At 40.0% G+C, this 26,751-nt stretch overlaps 1 protein-coding gene across 1 annotated transcript in view; it reads left to right on the top strand.

The window, feature by feature from the left end:
• The window catches only part of AFG2A (AFG2 AAA ATPase homolog A), a 241,553-nt gene that overhangs the window by 195,495 nt on the left and 19,307 nt on the right, over positions 1-26,751 (top strand). The window contains 1 exon segment of the mRNA XM_065684485.1: positions 14,072-14,154. Within this exon segment, the coding sequence (XP_065540557.1) occupies positions 14,072-14,154 (83 nt within the window).

Below are 26,751 nucleotides of genomic sequence, written 5' to 3'. Positions count from 1 at the left end.
GGACTGGAGCACCTCCTGTATGAAGACAGGCTGAGAAAGTTGGGGCTGTTCAGCCTGGAGAAGAGAAGGCTGCGTGGAGACCTCATAGCAGCCTTCCAGTATCTGAAGGGGGGCCTATAGGGATGCTGGGGAGGGACTCTTCGTCAGGGACTGTAGTGACAGGAGAACGGGTAACGGGTTAAAACTTAAACAGGGGAAGTTTAGATTGGATATAAGGAAGAAATTCTTTCCTGTTAGGGTGGTGAGGCACTGGAATGGGTTGCCCAGGGAAGTTGTGAATGCTCCATCCCTGGCAGTGTTCAAGGCCCGGCTGGATAAAGCCCTGGGTGGTATGGTTTAGTGTGGGGTGTCCCTGCCCATGGCAGGGGGGTTGGAACTAGATGATCCTGAGGTCCTTTCCAACCCTAAGTATTCTATGATTCTACGATTCTAATTACGAAGACTAGAGCTAATCTGAGATTTCAGACCCAGTCTTCTGTGTGCAAAAATGTCAGCATAAACTCTTTTTGGAGCCATGTAAACTTGATCAGGATCTTTTACTAGAGAAATCATATTGCAAAATACATTTGTTCCCAATAGTTGTAAGAAATGCCGTGTGGCAATTAAAGCAATCACTCGCTTAGAAAGTAAGACCAGGAAAATACCTAGTATGTTTTTACTGTTTTTTCCCCTTCTATATACTGTGTTAAAGAGAAGGATCAGCAGTCCATCAATAGTACATAAATTAAGAAGTCCCTTGGTGGTGACTTAATAATCCTAGTAGTATGTATTAGCTAAAGGAGAACTGGAAAGTAGCCTGTGCATTTACTGCATAGCTGACTCGCTGTAAGGTTGTCAGGCAGTACTTATTTATAAATCTTGCAAACTGGAAAAAAACCCGACCTTGATAAGATTACCATGACATGACAAATACCAGATATAAATAGATTTTTCACTTCCTGCTCATGTCATCTTTCTGCTGCCCTTCGTACTGTGCTCCAGCGTTAACAGCCTGCCGGGGCTGAGCAGCTCCCCCAGGTGAAGGTCAGCTGTTGATACATTTTTGATCATCATGTAAAGTTCTCCTGTTAGTATGTGGTCCCCGTCTTAACCTCTTTGCATATTCCCCTGATTATCCCAAATCACTTTCACATGGAGCTGAGGTTAAGCTTTATTTTTCTTGGCTTGTCCCTTCTGTAGCAGACACTTCGTCTTCACTTTGAAAGGACAAAGCGATGTTCAGCTGCCTGGGCCTACGCCCAGCATTTGACTTATACATTATTTAATTTCCTTTAGAAAATTGGAAGCAGAACTTCAGGAGTGGAAGTCAGTCCTTTTCATTTGTTTAAGGATCTTTTAGGGTTAATATAATCATTAATAGTAGATGTCAGCATGATTAGGGTGACTTAAGGTAAAGCAAAGAAAATTGAATACCAGGGGAAATTCTTTCATACTGGAGAGTGTGCCAAGATTTATAACTGTGCACATCTATGGGCTATGAATTGTGTGCATTAAAAAATGAAAAATGAAAATCATCACGTGTTTGAGTGACACGTTGAGGACACCTGCCTTCCCTTACTGCACAGGAGATCGGGGTAAGAAACGTTTGCACCCTCTGTGTTACATTGTTTCTTGAACTGTGGGGCTCTCTGGAACTAAATTCAACCAAGTAACTAATTCTGCAGAAATTCTTCAGTTAGTCCAGAGGTTTTCATTTGGGCTGACTGTGCATTCACTGCTGCAGTTAGGTCTGCGCATGCTGGTAAGTGACTGCCAAGCCAGTTTGAAAATTTCTAATGTACTGGAGTCAGGAAATTAAAAGTTAACACTGGAAAGGACATCATATAATATTTGGCAGTGTGGTTTGAATGCTCTGTCCACGGAGAGGTGGAAGGTCCTCCTCTTACAAAAAAAAAACCCTATGGAACTGAAGTATGTCTTCCGTGGGATTTTGAATGATCTGCAGCTGGGGAAAATTTCGGAAGGGGAGAGACCTGTGGCATACATTTTCTACTTGTGACTTCCTTGTGGCCTTTAGTTTAGTGAAAGAGCATTTAATGATGTAGAGCAAGAGTCCCGTGTTATTTCAGGGCTCTGTGGTGCTACAGCTGCTGCTCCTGGTTTGGCTCTATGGGAGGTGAAAAAGAGAGTGCTGGAGTGTTGTTGTGACAAAGGGAACAACTTGTATCACAAAGTCTTCCAGAGACCATGAAAAGTATTGAATTTGATATTAAGTAGCAAGTGTTAAGAACCTCTCCTGATCTTTACAGTAATGAATAATTATACATCAGACAGAAAATAGCATTTGCTTTTTTGGTTCAGAATGGAAACCTGTGCTTCTGTGGTAGCATCCTGTATGTGCTATCTTCATTCTTTTGATCATCACTTACTGTGTTTGGAGAGGGGCTAAAACATTTGCTGCCCCAGTCCTGGTGTCTGTGCATCTAACATAAAATGGGTAAATACAATAAATTGGAAATAGAAAACTCACACTTTCTCATGCACATAGGGAATTCCTGATCAAGTCTTACGAACTCATCTCTTGACAAGGGGCTGGAAATAATAGCAGTCCAGATAGCAAGAGGCACACTTCTACAGGAAACCTTATGGTAACTTCAGTTTGTAATGCAAACCTGTTTGCACAGGTTGCACTAACATTTCTTAATGGCTTTTAAGTTGTGGTTTTTCATCTGTGGTCCTTAGTTCTGTTATGGCCAACATTTCTCAGCTCACTCTTTTGCATCCTCTGCTGTGCTACAGCTGTAGCAGCTCCTTTGGACCTCATTGCCTCCTCCCTTGATCTACACCTCTTGTGTGGTGTTAGATATTATCCTGGCAAATCTTCCTGGTGCCAGGAGAGGTGGGAGACACTTGGCATTATCTCTGTAGCTGTGAAAACAGTAATGTGGTATGCAACAATGCCTACAGAGAGCCTTCCTCAAATGATAAGCAACCTACCTAATAGGTGTGATCACTCTCACCTCACTCTGTCACTGTTGGGAAAAGGTGAGTGCCTCTCTGCAGGGCTCGGGTGGCCTGAGGTGCCTCTTGAGGGCTTGCGGGTTTGGGCCTCCTATGCAGAGGGCCCTGAGCTACTGTGCTTTGATGTAAGCACAAAAGCATGGGCTTGAAGGGAATGTGAAATCTGGAGCACTGTGGCCAAGGACAGCAAATGTCACAGAGCTCTAGGGGGATCCTCATGGCTGAACACTATTAAGCATAGATTTTATAAATTTCTGGCCTTAAATTGTTTATCATGCTAGTTTGCAACTTCTTAGAAGTTCAAATGCTGTCAACATTAAAAGCAAGCTGTATACAACTTGGAGGAAAGCGAAAGGAGACTCCTCTGCTTCTTCCTATGTGTATTTGCAGAAATGTTGAAGATAAATTCTGAACTTAAAACATCTTTGTGAAGTGAAATGCAAGTGACCCATTTTCTAACTCTCCATAGTGCTGGAAATTTGCATTACATTGTCTTGCCTAGATAAGGAAGGAGGAGAAGAAAACCCAAGAGACCAAGGATGTTTTCACATTAACATAGCACAAACTGAGAAGAAGTTTAGGAGTATGAAAGACAAGAAATGGAGGAATTTGCTAAATTAAATGTGTTAGCCATGGAGTAGCAGATCCAGTTTTCCAAAATACTAAAGTGACTTTCAGACATGACATGAATTCAGTTTTCTCAGCTACAGGAGGGCACTAAAATGACAAGTTTCAATATTAACAATGCAAAAGCAGATACCTTGTTGATCTGCTCACTCGTAACTTTTCACTGAAGGCAAGTGACAGCTCTGATGACAAGTTCTTACATTTCAGCATTTTATCTTACGTTGCCTCATTCTGTTCTTTGTCTCGTTCCCAGAGTGATGTGGGACAGCTATACTGGTGACAAGCTGATCCATTTTTGAGGGAGCTGGTATTTTGGGATCGTGCTGTGAATCCCTCACAGTACACACTCAGTGATTCACTGGACTGGGTAATTTGAGATCAGAAGCAATGGGTCACATTTACCTATGGTCTGTATTAAGAAGACTCAGTAGGGATACACCTGAAACGTATTGTTTGAAACTTTTATAGAAACTAAAAGTGGTTAGTAGATACACTGTTACAGACAGTAGAACTGTAGTAAGCATTTTATGACTGAATAACTCAAAATACTCTTGGTATTTTTTTAAGCATGCAGATGTTAAAACCAGTAGATTGAGGGGTGTCAGGTCAGAACACCAAGATCCTTATGGGAAATGTGGGGACTGCCCACCTGAAAGGACCACTCACAAGGTTGCCTACACCAGTGAATGCCTGGCTATATACACCAGGCATATACTTCTCTTAATTAGATGCATCTTGTGTTAGCTTTTGAATTGGCAGATGAGTGAAAGATACTGCACAAGTGAACACATTTGTATGTGGTTTCAATATATCTCTAAGCTTCAGTGTGCTTTAAATCCACTTTCTGCTGCAGTCTTGTCCTCTCCCTGCCTTCAGAGCCTTCCTACCGTGCCTACCTTCCTGCCTGCATCCTAGGTGAGCCAGTTCAGGGTGCTAAACCAGTAAAAACTCCTCTCTTTTGTGTTGCTAGATTAGGTTTCTGCTGGTTAGCACTTGAACAGACTCATCAAGAGGCCAGACCAAAAAGAGATGGTGATCAGTGTGTCACTAGTTTAGACTGACTGTTGGGAAGCACAGGACACACTGTCATGTCTGTCGTACTGCTATTTTACTGACTTTCTATTCCATTAAAATATACCCCTTACTTAAATCCTTAATTTGAAGTCATTGTTGATACACCACTTTTCTTGTTTCATATGTTTATATCACTCACTGGTGTTTTTCTTGCTATAGTTATTCTTTTTCTTTTCTTGCACAAGCAAAACTTCCATTGAAACTTAAATTCTTTACCAGCCTTTTAACTTCCTCCTTTAGGAGCAGTAATCATACACTGAGGCAACTAGCTGTGTCTAACAGCATTGCTTGCTAAGTCAGACTGTCCTCCCAGCCATATTCTGCCTCCCTGGAATACAGGCATGCAGTAGCCCTCCCCCCTGATTTTCCTGGGAAACATGAGCATCTGTGTACCATGGGAAGCTCCAAGAGGTAAACCTTGAAACAGTCCAAAATTCCTCTAGCATTCTGCTGAGGAAATAGATACTCCACAAGAGACATCTCGCACCTTCCAGGAGCTGAGAACCCAATAAATAAAAGCAAGAGAGCTTCCATTAAGGACATTATTCATCTTGCAAGCTAAGGCCCCCACACAACAAATGTCTTCTTACTCCGTGCCTCAACTCAGGATGTGTATGCATGTGTAAAGAATCAGAGACCCAGAAAGTATGCATCTCTCATTCTCATTATCCTAGGATTTGCATGTTTTCTGTCCAAACTGATAGAAATGCTAAGCTTCCTCAAGATTTGCTAGGCTTTCTGGCCATTATTTTTAACTGAGTTTGCTTTTTCTGTATTGTATCTCATATATAGGTAACTACAAATACAGTTGCCATTAACCTGCTCTGCAAGATTCAAATTGGAGACAGCATTTGCCATTTATCTAAAGACAGGATGAAAGGGAGAGTCTGAATAAACCCATAAAAAAAGAATTTTTCACTTTCTTATTTTGCTTTGCAAATTCAAAATTTTAGGACTCTAGCAATCTTTAAGCGGTGATATAACAGAAATGCTGCTGGAGTTGAAAGACAGTTCTAGCCTGCCTGTGCTTTATTGATGAAAAAAAAAAGTATTTTTAGGGAAGGGAGGGCACTTCTTCCAATTCCTTTTGCAGAATCACTTTTATTTGCTTTGTTTTGATAGGAGCCTAAGGCCTCGGCTACTCTCCCAGGTTAAACTTGAGAAAAGAATTACTGGTTTGAGAAGGAAAGGCATGAATTATTTTCCAGTGCAAGAAATAATGAATATGCTGAATGTGTCACCCAACCTGGTATCTGTCTGCCTCAAAATCTGAAAGCAAGCAAGCACAACAGCTGCTCAACACCTACACTATGATAGGTTTCATAAGGCAGAAGCTGCCAAATCTGTTTTGTCTTTTTTTCTTTTGTTTTGCTTTTCTAGAGAGAAACTCACGACAGCTACAGCTAATGATGTCCTCCAAGTCTTCTACTTTCGTATTTTTAGTTGCATAATTCAATTTGTCTTGCTAGCAGCATTCAGCAAAATAGCATTGGCACTGAGTACAGGTCCTCTGTAGTAACAGCTCACTGTGAGTGAGAACACAGCATTCTGTTAATTACTTTTAATTAAAACAAGTGCCTGCACACACACACGTACATATAGAAAGACTCTGTTTTTCTAGTGGCTTGGCTTCCTTTTCCTCATTGAAGGAAGAAGTCAAACTTTCTCATTAAATGTTTATATAAAAATGAAATAATTCTGAGGTTAACCAGAAATGCAGCTTAATCTTGTATAGAAACATGTGTGTGATTTTTTTTTTTTCAGTTGCACAAATATAGCTGAAACTTGAAGTTGGCAGAGAATACTGTTTAAAAATATTTAGTTCCAGCATGTAAAAACTCGTTTTGTTACAGAATTCCTTTTTGAAAGGTGCAGCTATGCCATGCCTCTGCCAAAGTGATGGGAGCCATATCGACAGAGTGCGTTTTGGAAAATAGCTGCATTTTGGGCTTGTAGTTACAAAAGTTAAATTGGAATGTACATGTTTTATATATTGCTTGGAAGGATACCACATCTAGTAATATTTTTTTAAGAGAGTGGAGAGAAGAAAAAAGAAAGCCTGCAGTTGGAGTCAAAGCTTCCCTCTGTTAGAACATGTCAGGATGAGCAGAGGTATGTGTGATGACACTTAGCATGTACCATTTAAGGCTCTGGTTTATTCTTTCTAGCTGTCATCATGTACTGTAGTTATGATACATATGCTTAATTTTGGCTATATACCTCATCTTTCTCTTCTCTGAGCGTGTTTAAGCTTTACGGAATAATAAGAGCTACTGACACATGTGATACTCTGCTGCCCAGGCGCAACTCATGCTCGGGTTTTGGTACTCTATGAGCAATTAAAAGCAGCACTTTGTGATCACTGCTGTCTCATGAACTGTTGCCATGATGCTGTTGTCCCGCAAGAGCTACTGGCTAATTGCCTGGCTAAGTCCCTGGCTGACACACCAAGCTGTCTGACACTGGGTGACCCCAACAGGTTAACCTGAAGCCTGGCTCTCCCAGCTGAGACAGGGAAGAGTGGGCAGAGGAGGATTTTGTCTTTGCTGTGGCCACTGTGGAAGGAGATGAGTGGAAGCCATCATCCTGGTCAGACCAGATATATTCAGGTAGCACAACCACTTTATGTCCCTGGGCAGCACTTCAGGTAAGCTGTGGACACCCACATGCATGGTCACATGCACAACAGTCTTCAAAATTACACAAATAAACAAACTATGGATTAAATAGTGAATCCTTGGGCCAGTTTTCTCACTTCTGAGCTGAGGTCACTTACAGACATCACTGAAGGAGCTGGTTTTGTTCAATTACATTTCTGTAACAGGTTTCATAAAAGGAATCAGAAATAGCAGGGATTGTTTGCTCAGCCTCTTGGATCAGAGACGTGAGATACAAATAATCCCCATCCTTTTTAATTAAGAATTGCAAAGTGCTGCTTCATCACTGCAGACCTGTTTTTAAAGTAGCTCCAATGTCTACTCATATTGCATGTCTAATAAACAATGAAGTCTATCGTTTTCTAAAAAATAATATTTAATTATAGGATATTATCACAGAGGATGGCTGCAGTACGAATAGGAACTCATCTATTCCAAGTCAGTGTTCATGAATACAGAACTATATAGATGTATGCACTTTAACTTGTGGAAAACTAATAGCATTGTAAAACACAGTTGCTTAGAGATCAAAGAAACCTTTGTCTCACTGAGGCATTCGTGCAGCCTGTGAGTGCCTTGCACACTTTAGGTAGGAAAGTTTTATAGAGCAACAATCATACTGAGTAAATTCACTCCAAAGCTCCCATAGTACGTATATAATACATGAGTCTGAGGAATCAATGGATACTGTATGAAAAGCATTATGCCCATACATTTTACCATTTTCTGGTTAGAATAGATCATTTTCCTTTTCCAAAATGGCCAAACATATAATCCATCTCATTTAAATCTACAGATTATAAAACCAAGCAAAATGATGAGATACACATACAGGGGCTATTCTTTTTCTGTCAAAGGTTAGATCAAAATTTGTTACAGGGTGATCAATTATTTCATAGTATTGAATGCTTTTTCTCCTAAACAGAACAAGATTTGTAGTGGTCTGTAAGAATTTCTCTTCTCAGAGAAGGAAATAAAGGCATATAATCTTATATTTTCCTCTTTTATCTGTTTTATACATGAAACAGGAAAGTCGAACCACAAAAGAAGTACTAAATTTAAGCCTTTTTGAAATACATCAAAAATTCCATGTCTCACTTTTCAAGAGCCTTTCAGTTTAGTCTGATTTAAAGGAAAAATTGTATTTGTGACATCTTAAAACAGTATTTTAATCTTTAATAGTAGGATGTTGTCCAAAGTGTTATCTAGGATATGTCTTCCTCATCCAGCCAGCATCATGCTGTGGTACCTGAGCTTGTTCATACTGTCAGCTGTTCACAGCAGGATGCTAAAACAGGGTAAGTGAGCATTTCATGAGGTGATCCAGCAGCTCTCTGCTGCTGGCGGCAGAGGTATCCCACTTGCTGTGCTCTCCACCCCTTCCATACCAACTTTGACTTGGTGAATCCCATCTCAATACCCCAGTGGCAAGCTAAGGCCTTTTTTGTCTGGATTAGTTTTCTGATGGTCTGGTGCATTGACTCAGTTAATGAAAGGGTCAGCTTAGCACCGGAGCCAGCCCAAGAGGTAGGTGGGAGCCTGCAGCCAGCAGCGGGTGGTGCGTGCACAAAGGAGAAGGGGGAAAGAGGGGCTATGGCATCCCACACTTCGAGCAGGAGTGACCTGCTGGGGGTGGGAAAACCCTAAAGGTATTTACTACCTCTCCCCAGCACTGCATTGAGCTTCATACAAGTCCCCCATGGGAAGCTGTGTGCTGCTGGAGTTGCATGGGACAGAGATATTTATGTAGATTTTAGAATACCATCAGCAACCTTTACTCGCCACTCCCTTTAGCCTCTCTGACTACAGTGCATCTTCTGATTTGTTTTCTCACTTTGGGAAGACATCTATGCCCACATCTTTCGTCAATCAGGTGATGGCCCAGGTTCCTGAGAGCTTTCTGACTTCCCTGGTTTTATGTGGATAAGCTTATTGCTCTCTGTAGAACAGCTTCTGATGCAGGGGTAAGATAAGGTGCCTGATGTGAGTAGGCATTTGCTTGAGTAAGAAACAGATGTCCTGACCCAGGAGTTGTTTATGTCTTTTTAAAATGCCATGTATGAACTTTTTATCTGTCCTCACCAGGGCGGGAAAGTAAGCTCCCCAACCTATAGACAGTGTCCCTTTGACACTGCCTAGCAGGCGCACACCACATAGGCACGCAGTCCTGCAGGTAGTTTTCCTCCAGGAAGTGCCACAATTTGCGCTATTCACAAACCACAGGGTACTATTCTGTTTCCAGGCTCCTAATCCCTCTTACACACAATCCCTTACAACTTGAACTGGGGGGGTGGAGGAGCAAGTTAAAAAGGAAGGAAAAAGGAAAATGAAACACAATGTACAGCCAGCCAGTGGCTGCCAGTTAGGGTGCACACAATCGACACCAGCTGCAGCCCAATTAAACCCGACATTCACAGGTGTTCCCAACAGACTCTGCACTTACAAAACCACTTTCTTGAAAATACCTAAGGCTTTAGCACAGAAGCTCATTTCTTTTTTTCCTCCTTTTTTTGAGGGGAAAAAAAAATCTTTAAAGCTGTTTAGAACACTTTAAATACAAAGAAAATGAAAAGGACTTTCAGTCCACTGGAAAGAGTCAGGACTGAATGCCAGAGCTGGGGAGAATCAGCCAAACTGAATCAGCCAGTGTAACCAATAATTTTGAGAGAAAGAAGGGTTATGCTGAATACTGTTTATTCAGGGAACAGTAACTGGACATTTTATTGTTGCTGGGAGTAAGTGTCAGGGGAAGTATGACTAGATGTAAATCCATTTCTTTTGGGATTCAGTTATTTGCACCTTAGCTGTGAGCTTGTGTGTGGCTTTGCTTATTACTGATCAGTGTGTATATCAGCGGTTAAGATGGCAAATTTTCGCTCTCCTTTCCTCCCAGGATAACTCAATGCAGTCGCCTTTTTGACTCTGAAGTGGGATTCTAAATTAGTTGTTTATTTTCTGATCTTAAAGCACTCATCGAGATGATAAATCAGTCCTTTATAAAAATATGGTTTTAACACATGAATTCAAAATTATTTCCACACTAGAAGAGGTCTGCAGACAGCAGACTAATGTAAGGTCAGTAATTTTCTCTCATTCCATTGAAAATGAGAACTGTGTTTGCTAAACTTTGATTTGGAATTGAAATTAACAATCAAACTAGGGTGTATTCTGGTGCTCCTGGATTCAGTAGTATTCAACCACACCTGGCTGGCTATTCATCTCTGCAATAACACCCCACACCTCAGTAGTTATTGCTTAATTACCTGGTGCCTGGCCTGTTGCTGTTTAATCACTCTTGTTTCTGTCAATCACTTAATGTCTTCATTACTGCTTTTACAGTCAATGCTGAAAGCCACTCTGTATTCAGATGCAGTCAAGGATATCTATTTTGTCCTTCAATACATCAAGCTGCAATTTTGCCTTTGTAACAGGACTAGGACATTATTTGTGTTCCTCACAACACACAGAGATGCAAAAGACTTCACTTTTTTGTCTTTTTTAATATTGAAAAGGTAAAAATGGTGATCCCTTGGGTTTGTATTTGAAAGCCATTAAGCATTGTCTTAAAATTGGCAGATACATAATGCTGGTTCACAGCATTCATTTATAGAGGCAGGCAGAGGCTATTCATCCTGATAAATGCAATGGAGAAAAATTACCCAGGTTTCAAATTCAGAAGCATGCAACCTAAATTAGATATTGCCACTCAGGAAGAGATACTGGATGCAGTGTGGATAATCTGAGAAAAATCATCTTGGCACTAATATAAAGGTAGATACAGTAATAGAAAGGGAACCCCGGAACACTGTTTTGCCATGGTATGGCTCCCTCTGCGCCGTGTGTCTTCAGCTGCTCAACAGCACAAAGATAAAGAAGAATTAGTGAAGGCAACATGGCAGACAGGCTGAAGGATGGCCAAGTTCTGCAGGAGCTGGAACTGAATCACTGGGGACTCTGCAAAGACTTGACTGAGAGGGGATGAGATAAAACTGTAAAATCATTGACAGTACAGAGAAAGTGAATGGGGAACAACAGATGAATCACTGTTCTCATAACACCGGAACTAGGAGGCACTTGCTGAAATTACCAGGTTTAAGACAAACCAAAATGCTTTTTTATAGAATGCATGATTAGACCATGCCACTCATTACAGGATTATGCCATGTAGGCCAAAAGGAGAAGTGATTTAAGAAAGTAATTGGACAAATTCACTGAGGTCTGCTGCAAGTTTTTAAAACTGATGATCTAGATGCAGCCTCTGGTTTTGGAGTGTCACTAAGCCTGGGAAGGATATGTACCTTGCTGCAAAGCCGTGGGTTTTCTTCCTTCCTCTGCTGTCAATTGGCCCTTTTTGCTGTGTTCCCTCTTTACCTCACTTGACCCAATCTATGTTTGTTTTAAATTTAGGCAGAAATGACATTTAAAAACCCTTACATTGCCTGGTGTAGTAAGAAATGCCCTAATGTGACTGTGACAAATCTATGAAAAGCTGGTAGACCTTGTGGTAATACCACAGTAGATTTCACCAGATGAATTTGCTCTCATTTTACTGTGGCTGTATTACTCGTTGTGTTTGCTTTCCACAAGTGATTTAGCTTTATTAGCTAGTGAGAATGCTGGTGAGGACTTTTTTTTTTTAAAGTTTGCATACTTGAATGAAGAAAAATAATCACACTTGCCTTGTTGAATCTCTTACCTCAGAAACCTGATACTCTGGGCTAGCCAAGGAATGGAAACAATGCCATGTGACTTCTGTGACCAGACACAAGGGCCCAAATTTTAAACACTGTGCCAGAATGCCTGCTGTTTATTACTCAATAATATATAAAATATTTAGTCCACAAGAATTCTGAGTGCAGCCAGGGAAAGGGAGAATGATAGTTCATGCCTTAAAATTCCTTTCCTCTTTCCTTAAAAGCAGCTGAAATGTTCCTGGGAAGTAAAATGAAAAATAATTATTAGTTTTCTTGTGCTTCCTCATGTCTAGTAGTTTTCAGTAATAGCAGAACTTATAGTTCAGTCTTTAAGATTAAAATTAAAACCAAAAAACCTTTTGGAGGTTAATTATCATCATTGTTACTCTTGGCAAAGCATAGAGAAAATGCACCATCAGAGATATCAGCTTATGGGCTGATATTCCTCCTAAGAGTATCAGTGTTCAAATGGAACAGGAATAAATGAGACTGGCAGTGCTGTTCCTTCTTTCTTGGATCTGGCAACTTGAGTCTTTCCTTCAGCTTCTCCTTCAGTAAAACTCATCAGCTCCAAAAAAGTGAATGTCTTGTGCTGTAGTGATACCCTGCTTCATAATTCTGATGTTGTAGATTGGCAATGGACTCTGTGAGCAGAATAGGACAGTCAAAACCTGCTGTAGTACATACTGGGTTTTATAATGATGCCTGTGGAAAACCCCAGCAGGTCTCTTCGTTTAAGTAAAACTTGCCCTTATTGCACTATTTATAAAGGGGAAAAGGACCCCTCCTTCAAAGACCGACACAAGTTTAGACTCCGGGATACTTTTCCATCAAGTTTTCTCCTTTTTGAAAGATTTCTAGGTTTGGTGTTAGACATGGATGGGGGAAGGGAGGCTTGATCTGGTTCGGGTTTTTTTCTTTTTCTTTAAGTAGATTTATTTTTGTGTTGAGATAGGGAAATAGTCACACTGTCTACTTGGAGAAAAACCTGAACAGGAAGACCAGTATCCCTCCATTAACTTTCCAGATGATGTATTAGTTACCTCTGCAAGAAGTTGGTGCACTAAATCTCAGCTACGCTTCCACATTTAACTTCCATGTTTAACTGTCTCTAAAGTCCTGAAAAGCATTAAAATGCGTAAGAGCAGTGTTTAGCTTCACTGCTCATTAGAGGAGCACAGAACTAACAGTAATATTGTTGTAACTTGACAAAGCCATCTAAATCCATACATGTTTTCTCTTGAAAGCTTCCTAAATGTGCTGCTAAATCCTCTGAAAAGCTACTAAACAGCTTTGGCAGCCATTAGCACAGCATAAGCAGGGGAACTCCTTTCAGTAAGTGAACAAACAGAGAAAATATGCTGAATAGCTGGACAAATGTGTTTCAGCTGGCTCTTTCATTTACAGATATAAGGGAGCAGTCAATATCAATCACTGTTTTCCCTGTTGCACTGGAAATCACAATATCTCTTTTCATTCCCCAAGCTCTTTTCACCACAGTAATGTGTCTTTAGAATGACACTGGCATCAGTCTGTTTCCGCTGTCTAAAGTCCAGAGAGCTTTAAAACACATTGCAGGTTATGAGACCTTAACCCTCCTCCCGTTCCACTGCTCTCTCCTCCTAGCCTGCCTTTTGGAATTAAGCGTTTCTACTTCTTTCCCGGTGTAAAGCTGAGAAACAAAAGTGCCTGCAGAACGTGGGAATATCTGCTCCTGTGCTTTGGGGACAGAAAAATATACCGCTGGTTGTTGGGGCTTTAATTTATCAGGTGTCGCGTGGAGTTTAACACAAGGTAATATGATTAGTAAGTTAATTTGCAATATCCTGTAATATGAAATTTAATGTTACTGTGGTTTCAATTTTGAGCTATATCCTGTTTCTTGGATGTCCTAATCACCCACAACCTCATTTATTAAAAATAGTTGGAGAAAATCTGACCGTGTGAGCATCTGGCATTTAGAGTATGTTGGTGTCTTGTGTTTGCTTTCTTCCTTTCAAGTAATGTATTTTATAATAGTAACTTTCTGTGGGGGTTTTCTTTATTGTTTCTTTGCAGATAACAGCAGTCTGCAGAGAAGCAGCCCTTCTAGCTCTTCAGGAAGACATACATGCCAAATCTATCATGGGACACCACTTTCGGTACGCACTGACTATTGTGACCCCAAGAATTCCTGATTCGTTAATCCAGTTTTATGCAGATTATCAGCAGCAAAGTGGACTGCACGTGCTTTGAAAGGCAAATTAATATGTACACCTATTCACAGTGTGAATAGCGCATTTCCTTTGTAAAGCTGTCAAAAGCCAAAGAATTTTGTATTGTGAGTAGAGTATCTGAAATTAACTCAAGTGCAGAATTGTCATAATAAATGCCTATGTGGAAGTTTGGAGCATAACTGGTATCATGTAAAACTTCATATTTTTACAGTTTCAGTGGTATAATCTGCATTTTGGAAGTGGTAAGATTGTTAGTTTAAGTCAGTTTATTGGAGTGTGTATCTGTAAATCAAAAAGTAATTATCCAATTCTGAATTTTTGATGGATTCTTGGCCCTAAAGAGAGTAGCAGCAAGTGTCATTACTGCCTTCATTTGTTCCTGCCTCAACTGTAGTCTAATCGCAGGGACTGTCTCAGTGAGGCACAGACCTGAGGAGTGGCCTCACTACAAAAAATGCTGAAAATTATTCTGAACCTTTTGATTTATGATCTCCAGAAAAGCTGCCAAACAGGATTGCTGAACATAGAGTTTTCTGAGGTAAAGCTAAGGTATCATGACTGATCACAGTGAAACATTTATTTTTGGTCTTAACTCTTCTTTACACATACTGGGAATTAGGCACCTTAAAAATTGTACATCCCTCGGCTAACCCAAAACCACTGCTAGGCCTCAGCGAAAGATTTCTGTTGTTATTTGTTTGTTTCCATCAAAATAAATAGGAATGTTGATTGGTAATTTAAAGCTGGCCACTTAAATGAATACTAATTAATAAGAAAACCTCCTTCCGAAAACTGTTATAAATGACCACAAAATAGTTCAGGGACAGGTAAAATCTTTTGGGCTTATTTCTTTGTTATATCACCTATTGAAATGACTATGGGTCTTTATAGGTTCTCTACTTTGCACTCTATGAAATGAAGATAAGTAAACTCATTTTTGGCTTCTTTCACCCACAGTAGAAAGACTGAGCTTTTCTATTCCAGACATGAAAAACAGAAAGTAAAGCAAAAACAATACAAACTTGAACAAAAATGGGAAAGAGAAAAAAAAAGAAACCCCCTCAATTTCAGTGGGTAATTCTGTGTTTTCCTGGTGTTTTGCAGGTAAATAGAAGACTTTCCAGGTCAAAATTTTAGCCAAATCCAGCTTTCACATGTTGAAGTAAACAAATATAATTTCAGGCTCTCTGTAAAGTTATTCTTTTGGATTTGTTATCGATGGTTCTGAAGACTTTTCTGTCTTGCAGCCATTAGATACATATTCAGAAGAGAGTAATAATTATTTAGAAATTTCCATAAACTTATGAGAAATTTGTGTATATCTAAGAGAGACTTCTACTATATTTACTTATGTTATCAATATGAAATTTTAAGAGTAATCTCTTGGCCTTGGTTATGGTTTTTCTCTCTTAGGTCCGCTCTGTACACAATTTGCAGCTTTGAAACAGAAATATACTATTTTTAAATAGCAACTTTTCTATTACTTTTATTTCAAACTCTTGTTGCTATAATTAGCATTTAATTTTACTATCTCTGAAAAGGATTAGAGTATGAGAAAAAGCATGTTGTTCACTTAATTCATGTGATGTATGTGCAGGTTTTTTTCTTTTTTCATTGTTTGACCCTTTAATAGTACAACAGACAGAGGGAATTAAGAAAATTACAAATTGGCAAAGTTGTCTTGGGGATCAGGACTACATTGGAACTACTTTATCATCTTTTTCTAACTTTTATATACTCCATCTTGAAGTTCAGGTTGTAAACTATTTATTATAACCATTACATTTTTGATATTTCGAAAAATTAAATGCCACACTTGTTATCCCCTGGCACTTTCCTCCAGTGTGTGTTCCTGAAGCAAGGAAAGAAAAACTAGTTTTTACTGCCAGTAATGAATTCTGTTTATAATTTTATATCCTAAAAATAACACTGTTGATGCTCCAGATGTGTAGCAAAACTAAATCGCCATTTCTTGGGAAGTGTTCAGTCAGATCCCTTGGGAATGTCCACCAACGCAAGAATCTGAACTGAGAGAGGCAGGTAGGAGCTGGCTGCCCTTTCTGTATGTGGGCTTCTGTTGCCACTAGTGGGAATTTTCACACTGAATTTTAGGACATAAGTCCATAAGTGCTGTTCATGCTTTAGGAAAGAACCTATCCCTGCAAACACTTATCTTCTCGTCTGCACAGTACCACATGTATCCACGTGGTACCAAATCTCTTGATACATACCTACATGCCTGAAGGGATTTTAAATGTAGGAAGCTGCCTTTTTTTACATTGGGTTTGTAGAACTTGATTTTTAAAAAAGCAAGATACTCTTAAAATCTGAAGTCCCTAGAAGGTTTCTGTTGCTCCCAAAGACTGATGCCAATCAAAAGCTTACTCCCTCCCAAGCCACAGATAAATTGAGATTTAAAGGAAGGTGTGACGATTCCCCTTCTCTTTCCTAATAACAGATCACCATTATCATGAACTACCAACTTGAAACTTATAAAAAATCTGGAAAGTAACCAAAAATTCAGTTTTGGCCAAAGCATATCAGCAACATAGTCCTTTCAGAATCCAGCCCGGTGAAGACTTTTGCACCCTCACCCTCTCATTGGAACTTACTGATGAAGGCACTGTAGGACAGAGCACTTCTGAAGTATCTTCCATTAACCTGTCATTTAAATGAGTGTTTTTTAATTCAGAGGTGAACTTTTCACAGGGTGGTTTACTGAACACATTGTGCCTTGGCGCCAAATCAAATTGCTTGCAGTGTGAGGCCATATAAGCCTGAACACCTCCATGCTTCGGAGTAAATCAAAGATAGAGGCATTCTTTCTTCTGCTGGGTTAATCACTTTTACTGTTGTTGGATGTTTCCCTGAGATTTAATTTTAATAAAACGATAGAGCCCCCGTGAATGTAAGAGAATACATCTGAAAAGAATTTCTCTCTTCCATCCTCTCTTTAACTGCTGAAGTGGTTCCTAGACTTATTTCTTTATGTTCTTTAGAAATACAGTCTTTTTCTTGCCTGCCATTATCTTTTGGAGCCAGTTTTTGGCCCCAGTACTGCTTGAGTTGCAGAATTGTTAACATTAAATCAGCTTTTCAACGTTTCAGGCACATTTTGTTTAAATACAAAGTCTAACTTTTTCCTCCAATAACAACGTCTTTGAAATTGGCATAAAATGTCTTTTGACAGGTTTGCCAAAAATGACCAGGAGAATATTTATGATCAAAATGCAAAAATGTCTTCACTTAACTTGAAAAAAGTTCAGTCCTGTGTTCTCCCTAATGTATAAACCAGATTTTCACTGCAGGTGCGATATACAATTCTTAATCCTGGAAAAAGAATGAAGTTTATTGTGGATAATTTTTCTGCAGTCACTAAATGAGAACAGAACATAGGTTGCAAGGGTGAACAGGTGCAAGGGTGAACATCAGGGACAGGATAAAGATAATTTTCAAATATTAATATTCAAAATCACGGAATTTAGATTTGTCAGCCCTTTCAAATATTGTGCCCTAAAAGTTTATTTTTCTGGCTTGTGCATGCTGGCTCTTTCCTTTCAGTTTCTTTACTCATTTTAAATGTCAAACTGTGGTTCTTCTCCTTCAGAAACTGGGCATGTGCCAAACATAATGCTCCTATAACTGAACATCAGGCGATTCTTGCTGCAGGAAGGCTGGCTATAGATGGTTTTTCCCTGTGAAGTGGTCATCAGACTCTGTGCTGATGAAGTGTGGAGAAGAGTAGAAAGAAAGCCAAACTCTAAAGCCTGGTGTTTTACTGTGTACTGCCCATTAAGCTGAAGTTAACTGATGGACACAAGTTTATGGGCAGGAGAACTCTCCTTATTGTAACAGGCAAGTATCACTGCTGTGGAGGAGACAGACCCTTAAGGCTTTTGGGTGTTTCTGGCTCTCCCAAAGAAACCAGTCAATTGGGTGGGTGCAACAGTATTACCAAAACTAGAAAAGCAAATGTCCAGTGGTTGGGGTAGCTCAATATGTAGTGATAAGTAGGAGAAAACTTAGAAGCAATTGCACTTGGAAGATGAAGAGTCATGCATCTGCCTAGAAGGCAGACATCCACTGTCAAAACCTTGCCAAAAGCCCATGAAAGAATTAGTAAAAAGCAGGCATGAAGAATTCTCCCTGCTACCTGTGATCACAAAACTGGGACAAAACTGAATGTACTTGCTTCACACTCCTGTGGCTTGGGATTACCTGTGTGCTAATGCAGTCAGGGTGCAGGAAGTGGCTTGCAGTGGGAGCTGGGACAAACTGACCTGCGCCTTGACCTGCTGATGACACATATGATGGGGAGGTCCACTGCTTGGCCACCACTGCCAAAGCCAGCACATAAGGACAGGTGGGATGAAGGACAGTGGATAATCTTTACATTTTGGCTACTCCAGCATGAGCTCATGGCCACTGAACTCAGGAGCCAGGTGGCCTATGTAAAGCTTTCTATAGCTGCTCCAAACTATGTCTTGAGGTCCTGATAAATATGGAGCTAACCTATTAAAGAGTTGCATTTGGAAGATTGGTTTTACATTGTGACCCTTTTGTATTTGTATTTAATGTACTTGTTATGGTTGTAGTGAATTGCTGTAACTTTTGCCTACTATGAACCCCAAAATCTTCTGCTTTTGCTGACACATTTTTTTTCCTGACATGAAATAAAATACTGTAGGTGATCTAGTGTGTGCAATTTAATAAAGAGCTTTTACTAGGGAGTAGAATCACAGTTGTAGTTGCGCATGTTTTGAATGGCAGGTTAACATCCGTAAGACAAATATTTCAACTGAAACCTATTCCTAATCTTGGGGCTTGTGTCTGCTCTTTTTGCAACTGCTACATATTCATTTATTAATCTTTTCTGTAGGAAACTCAGCCAGGCATTTCCTCCAGGGCTTTATATGTTCTGTGTTAAATATTTTAAATGGTGTCATTCTTCCCCGCAGACTTAAATCCAAGGGCTCCAGAGTCCTGATAGGAGAAGGAGATCTGTGTTTTCTCTGTTGACTAGTCCATCAAGGACCGAGCCCTGGTGTTTGCATGGCAGGCCTCCAGCAAGAGCCCAGGGGTGGCAAGAAAAGGCAATGGCAACCAGATGACATTCTTTCCCTTTGAATTAGTGTAGAGCCATTGCTCAAATAGATTTCAGGTCCTTCCCACAGAATTTGAGGCTAGTGTATTGACTGCATGTGCCTGTGTAAAACCCATGGCAATAAAGCTTGGATTCATCTAAAAGATTAGGGGAGCGGAGTCACTCTTGCTTTCCTCGGTGGTCATTGAAGAAATGCTTAAAGACAGTCCAGACAGTGATTTATCCCAGCTAAGAGCTGAACTACCTTTCTGGAGGTCCAAATGGGATAACTGATGTCAAGAGAGGCCCCATGGCAATTATCTAGAGAAAGTGCCTAAGCATAGATGGAAGGAATTGAGAGCAGTAACTCTCAAAATACTGAAAAAAATATTTTATCAACTTGTGCAAATATATCCTGTTTGCATAAATGGTTCTGGAAATGCTGTTCTTTTCCTCTCAATACCTGTGTCTGTGTGGCATGGCAGTGCGCTGTTAACCACACACGCCTCTGATTTTTTTATCTTTTTACTAACACAGAGGAGTTTTCACATTCCTGTTTGGTAGAGTAAATGGCTCCACATCAGCAGAGTGAGGAAAGGGCTTTGATAACCTTCAAGGTGAAATACTTGTCAGCTCTCACTTTATCCAGGAACGGATTATCTGGGCTGTGGAATAATGAGGTCATGTCTTCCCTCCACACTGCTGGCAAGAGCTTCAAATTTCACACAGGGGTAGCTGCTTGCATCAAGCCAGCTTTGCTTAATGCCGTTTAAAGCTACCTCTGTTCTCTGTCAGCAAATTTTCACCAAACTGAGGATGTGAAATGTGTTCGTATAGCCTTGTTTGCATTATGTGAGGTGTTTCCATGGTCCTTGGATTGCTGTCTTAACAGAGAGGTGGTTGGTTTTGATGCAGAAGTGCAAGATGCAAGTAGCAGAGTGACTTGCCTGTGCTGTGTATAGGCAGGCATTGCTTATGAGGAACGTAGAGCAGGATTTGGCAGGTGAGTGGACCAAGGCCATATAGCTCTTTTCAGGTGAGTGTCCCACTAGTCAACTTGCTGCACTGCCATGACCCTAAATCTGTAGGTTTTATGCAGAGCTACTGCATTGTGAGTGGCCACAGAAAATAAAGATCCCTAAAGCACACAAGCTGTGGATGTTAAGGCCTATGGGTGCTTAAGTAGATTAGCAAACAAACAAATCCTTTAATACTCTGGAATGGTTCCTCACCACCTAAGTAGAGATTATTCCACCAAACCAGCAGATTTTACCCTTCTAGCTAGTATAAAATCTGCCTTTCAGATAACCAAGTTCTTTAATAAGCAGTACTCCTGGTTAAAAAATAATTTAAAAATAAAGGAAATAGGAAAGCATATTGAAAACTTCTGTGTGGATTTCAAAAAAGGCACAAAAATGTTAGAGAGACCCTGTGAAAACTGAGGTTACTACAGTGCTGGCAGTCACATACAAAGGATGCGACACCAGAAAGGTCACTACCACAGAAGATGTTATCCTTACTATTAGTTTTACAGAACTCAACAAATGTGTGACACAACTCACCACCATTTTCTTCTTAACATTGTGAAAATCTTGGTTAAACTGTCTACATGTCTTGGTTAAACATGTAGAAACAATGGGTTACCTTGGTCCGATTCCACTTCCAGGCTTTCATCATCTGTAATTTTGGTAAAAAAACTGCTTTTGTTAATATGTAATGCATCATAGTAACCGGTTACACTTTTACTACAAAAGGGTGTTTTATTTTCCTGAGGGATGAATAGTAATCAAGTATCGGCTGGTAGTGCCAAGTCCCTTGATAACACAATTGACTGCATACAGCTTTGTTAGGCCCTTTCCTGCACTTGCCGGGAGAGACTTAAAATAAAATCGTAGGAAAGCTGTTCTTTCCCTACTTGCATGTTGGGGATCGGAATTTTGTGATCCTTTTGTCTGCTGGGTGAAAAGGTGAGCGCCTGCATCGCCTGGTGAAGCCCTTACTGATTAACAGTGGTGAGGGAAAGGTGGGAGAGGAGATAGAAAAATGTTTGAAAATAAACATGTGAATTAGGAAGATTACCCTGAGATTAAACACTGACTGACTTTAATGTGGAAAGGTGGGGGTTGATGGAGTTGGAAGGTGACAGAAAGTGGGAATACTGATTATAATCAGAGTACAGGCTGATTTGTATTATTTTGATGCTGATTTCAGTGTGATGGTGATCTGAGGGAGGGCTATAATCACCCTGGCCCTATATAGGAAGTGTCTCAATGCTAAGCACCAAGTGGAATCTGGCTTTGATCTCATTAACCCCATCAGCACTGGATTAGCAGATGTGTTTCTGGAGTTTGACTCTTCAGATGCTCAAGGTGTATATAGGGTGGCAGCAGGGCAGCACAAGGTGTTTGATGTGTATGGAAGTGAGACCTCTCTGAAGTCTTTGGAGGAACCCCTCTTGATATGAAGCAAGCCCCACATGTGCAGAGAGTTTTTACAGATTATTTTTTTTCCTCCTAGAAATATTAGGTTGTCATATCATTGGCAGGGTTCAGAACAGTTGAAAAACCTTGAGAAGAAAAAGTTAAGACAAAATCTCTTCTGATTTTTTCAGAAATTTAGTATCAGGTAATGTTATCAAGAGGGAGGAGGGGAGTTCTGCCCTTTTTCTCAATGAGAAGAAGAGGAAGAGTTGGGGAATAAAAGTTTAAGAAACTGGGGAGGAAAAGAAAAGAGTAGAAAGTGTGTGTGCAAAGTTTCCTCCTTCTAAATTGCTCATTGTTTATTTCTAAACTCTACAAGAAAAACAATGAGATGGAGAAGGAAAACCCACAGCAATGGTAACAAGCTCAGAGGCTTTATTTTTCTAGAAGCATCTGTAGCCATCAAAAGGATCTTGTACCTTCAACAGGCCATTTTGTTCCTCACTACCGGTTTTCTGTGACTTTTGAAAAAAGACACGCAAAGAAGCTGATGTGAGTTATGTGGAGGAAGCTGCACAAGACAGGGGGAGCAGTGTGGGAGGTGTTGCAGGGCAGAAATGATGGCATAGCATGAAGAGTAGGGTCCCAGAACAGCACCCTCGCCTGGGTAAGAGCAGCTGTTTGCCATCTCCAGCAGCAGAGCTGAAGCAGAGCTCTTAAGAAGAACAACATCCTTGGACTGGTGTTTTCTGTGCTGCACAAAGCCTCAAGAGAAACCGAGGCAGTGCCCTGGGCTGTTGCTGTGGCCATTGCTGCTGGTAAGCTCTGCTGCACTGCCCAAACAAGCCTTAGACAATTTGCTGTTATAACTTCCCCTTGTTTATCCCTGCCAGCAGTGTAGCATCCACCCTGGTATGGACATAGTGACTATTTCAAATTAATTTGAAGTTATATTGTCCATGTTCACCCAGGCAGAATTTGCACACTGTGATGACAAAATCAGCCTCATGCTGAGCATCAGATGGAGGGGAGATTGTTAGTAACCTTTAGGCTTTATTTTTTTCTCAAATTCCTCAAGTCCTAACCCTGTAAAAGAAATTACAATAGATCAAATTAAAAAAGAAAATTCTGTGTTACTGCAGGTGCCTATTTTGACGGTATCTAAAATGGAAGTGTATGAATGTCAAGAGTATTCTCAACCAAACCAATTGGGTTTTATGTGGTGGTTCCTTCAGCATAAAGTATGGTTGACTGTTTGCTTTGTGTGTGTTTTCAAAAGGGCTTACTGGGAAGAGCATCTTGGAGATGGCTTTGCACAAAGATGTGTTGTATATGTTGAAGTCAGTTCTATTAGGATTGGACTTAGTCTGACTTTTTGGGAATAGTCAATATCCTCACTGTGATGAGCGCCCTATAATTTTAAGATGGATGTATCATATTGCATTATCTTGGAAGAGACCACAGAAGAAGCTGAAGAAGTTGAGACTGAGCTTGGAAGTGTGAGCAGAATGTGTTCTAGGTGACTTCTCTTTTGAGGCACTTTGCCATACTCTGGAGCAACTTCAGTTATTTTTGTAGTAGTTCCATTTGGTGGTTCCTGTACAGATAGAACACCAATTGGTCCTCAGGGGACAGAAGGAACACCTCATAGGCCAAAAAAAGAAAAAAACAAAAGAAGAAAAGAAAACTTTTCTGAACAGTGATCCTGCTGCCCTTATCTGAGAGCTGCAGGGACTCCGCTGCAGTGAAGAGCAGTCATTCTTTTTCTTTTCTTGCTGCTGTTAAGCAGCAAATGGTCCTTAAAGTGGTGGCAGTAGAACAACATGAGGTCTGAGGCTTTGATCATTGCTCCTTCATAAACACCTCCATGTGCTTTCTGGTTTGGGCAAGCCTTGTGTTTGTCCTCCCGACATTGCTCTTGAGCTGTCTGGTTTTCAGGTTCCAGGTTATTTCCTACCTTGGATCTCAGGGGTGGCATGATTTAAAATACATCTATATGCATGAAATATATCTAAAATTATGTTCCTGCTGATATCTTAAGCTCCTGAAAATTGTACCATGCTTTCCAATCACACATGGTGTTAAAATTATTCTTTACCGGATAAAATAAATTAGCAATGTAGGACATTTTCTTTCTCTGAAACTGAGGCTGGTTTTAAATGAAAGTGGTATTGTTTTGTTGGTACTTTTTTACTGAGGCTCCTTTCCCCACGTGTAGAAGCTGTTGCTGTTCTGTAGGAAGGTTTTCAGGCTAGGAGTCAAATTTGATGTCCCAGTTGGCTCTTATCGTGACACCTTAGGAAGACATTTCTCCCTCATGAGACTTACTTTCTCCCTCTTTTGTAAAGTACTTCATTTCTATACCCTTTAATCAGGGGATCTCAAAGTTCTCTGCTAGCTCTAAAGTTCCGCTGTTGCAGCAATTAAAGGAAAGATCCCCCTTCATGGTGATAATAGTGTGTCTGGAAGGAAAATAATGGTTGTTATGACTTGCTAAGACCCTGCAGTTGTAACACATTTGTCCTGCCTTATGTGAGGGCTGGAAACAGAATGCGTATAATAACCTCAGGTTTTTAATCTCTGCAAAACATAATTATTTGGAAGGGTGGTTGGAGGGTTAAGCTAGAAAAAATAAACTAGTAGTATAATAACATCCATATTAAAAAAACCCAACCAACACAGATTTAACATGTTATATAATCTCTGTTAAACTTGCTCTGGGAAATCCTCCAAGAACCAGTGTCAGTCTCCATTTTGTGCAAGTCTGTACATAACGTTTCTAAGAATTTGTGTGAAGCTGGGTGGGGAAACAGCGAAATAAAAAGTTAGAACAGAATGTAGCCTGACCAAAGTCTTTCTGCAGTGGAGCATTCAAAGCAGAAGTAGAGGGAGGTTTATTCCTTTGCAGGTCATTCCACAAAACCACCCCCCTGCACAGGCAACTTCCAGAGCTGCATCCTAGGCAGTGTGTTTCCCAGTACAATCGCATTTCACTTCTGACATCAAGCAGCAATCTGAAAGGCTTATAGGCATATTAATCTCATAAGTAAGTGCTGCTTTGAGGTGCTGTGTTAAAAAATAGTTCAGTTCTCTCAGCTGGATGCTGCCATGCCATGCAAAGCATCTAGCATGTTGTTCATGGCCCCGTCAGTTACATTGAAGGTACCTTTCAGTTTATATTTGCTCTGTTTCATATAGGTACAGCAAATAATTTAGTGACTCCTAAACTTAATGATTTAAATACATGGGGGAAAGCTGCTGAAAACAGGAATTATTTGCGCTGCTTTTGTGAAAGGCAGAAGAAACTCTTGGCACTTTTCTGCCAAAAGGCGAATCTGGCTATTGATCTGCTCCTCCTGCTGAGCTTTTGTCATCTTTTTTGTCCTTTCCACCTTCCTCTTTCTCTTCTGGCATTGTTATACTGCTTCTTTCCCATTCCCTGCCAGAGAGGGTTGTTGTCCTCTGCACAGCTCAGCAGAGCAGCAAGTGGTGCTGAAAATATTGATTATGTGGAAGCGATTTGGAATATGGCATGTTTCAGCAAGCGAACATGTAATACAGGAGCATTTGTAAGCTTTTGCTGAGGCATCCTTTCTAGTGAAGTTCTCTGAGGAGATTGGGATTTGAGCTTTATTTGCTTGTGTCCAGACCATTCTTCTGATAAAGAGATTAAGTTCTCTTCAGAGAAGGTAAACTGTGAAAAAGTATATTGCAAAAAGTCATACTACATTTGGTTTTGCAAAATGGGGCATGATCCAAATTCCATTTGAAAACAATGAGTGTGTAATAAATGTTGTAAGAATTGGCTCTTGCTTACAACTGCCAAGAACTTCATGAAGGCCTTGCTTTTGTTTTCCTCAGAAGTTCACTTTTTGGTAATGCTCTTTGTCAGGAAATCAGCTGGGAGCTAGATAAAACAATGCACTGATGAGGTTAGTGCTGAATGTTAATACACTTGACTAAGCCGTGTGTCATGCCATGTATTATGGCTTGCTTCAGGGCCAGTAGAGTGGCTTTGAGTTTTCAGTAGTGTCAGCAGGCTTTAAACAGCTCAGTTAGTGTCTGTTAATTTTACTTTCCAGCGAGGCTGTGCAACTTAATTTTGATTGCCAAGAGTAAAAATGCATTTAAGGTTAGTGAAGTCCGCTCCACTGTCTTTTTTCTTTTTTCTTAATTTTCTTTTTTATTTTTTTTTTATTTATTTTCTTTTTTTTTTTTTATTCTCCCAGAACTAGAAAGAGTAGTAGGAAACGCATGCTGTCTTTCTTGTGCACTACATATGCAACCTGGGGAAGGAGGAGGAAGAAAACATGCAGTGCTGACTGGATTCTGCTGTTGAAGGCTTTGCTCTGGAGCCTGTTCTTCAACCTACCTCCAAAATACAATTTTATTGATGTTTTTAAAAACATTTCTTGAAGTTTGTCTGCCCCTTCCTCATACCATTGTGATTTCACTTGAAATCAAGTGATATTTTACAACATATACTGAGAAAATATTTTTTCTTTTTTTTATAATTTTAGTTCAAATTGTAAGTTTATAATAGACCAATGGACCAATGGTCTCTGTCTAAACTACCTCTAATATCAACAGTTCAGTTAGTTTAGCTCTTCTGCAAGGAGCAAAGTTGAAAGTGTGTCACATTTTTAACACCTCTCATTTACTTTGCATCTTTATAGGTATAAACTACTATGCATATTGGTATTCAGCTACCTAAAAGTACATGGAAAGATGCATATACTTTAGAAAAAGCATGTCTTCAGAAATTCTCAACATCAGTTGACAGGAACCTACAGATCTGCTTGAGATGAAATATGCTTTTATTAATATGTCTGTGTTCCCAAGTTTGACTTCCCAGTTCTACTCCAAAGGAAAGGGGTGGCTTTAGGTGCTCTTTTTTAGATTTCCGTACTCTGTTTTGCATGTTGCCCCTTTGATGAGTATCATATTCAGTGGTCAGTATAACAAATTGTTAGTTATTCCCCATAAGTGAATTAATTTTTTTATGTACTTGAAAATTTC

The sequence above is a fragment of the Lathamus discolor genome, chromosome 1 (genome assembly GCF_037157495.1).
Source record: "Lathamus discolor isolate bLatDis1 chromosome 1, bLatDis1.hap1, whole genome shotgun sequence".
NCBI lineage: Eukaryota > Metazoa > Chordata > Aves > Psittaciformes > Psittacidae > Lathamus > Lathamus discolor.
Note: the sequence above shows the minus strand (reverse complement) of the source record. Positions and strands in the feature narration are given on the sequence as shown.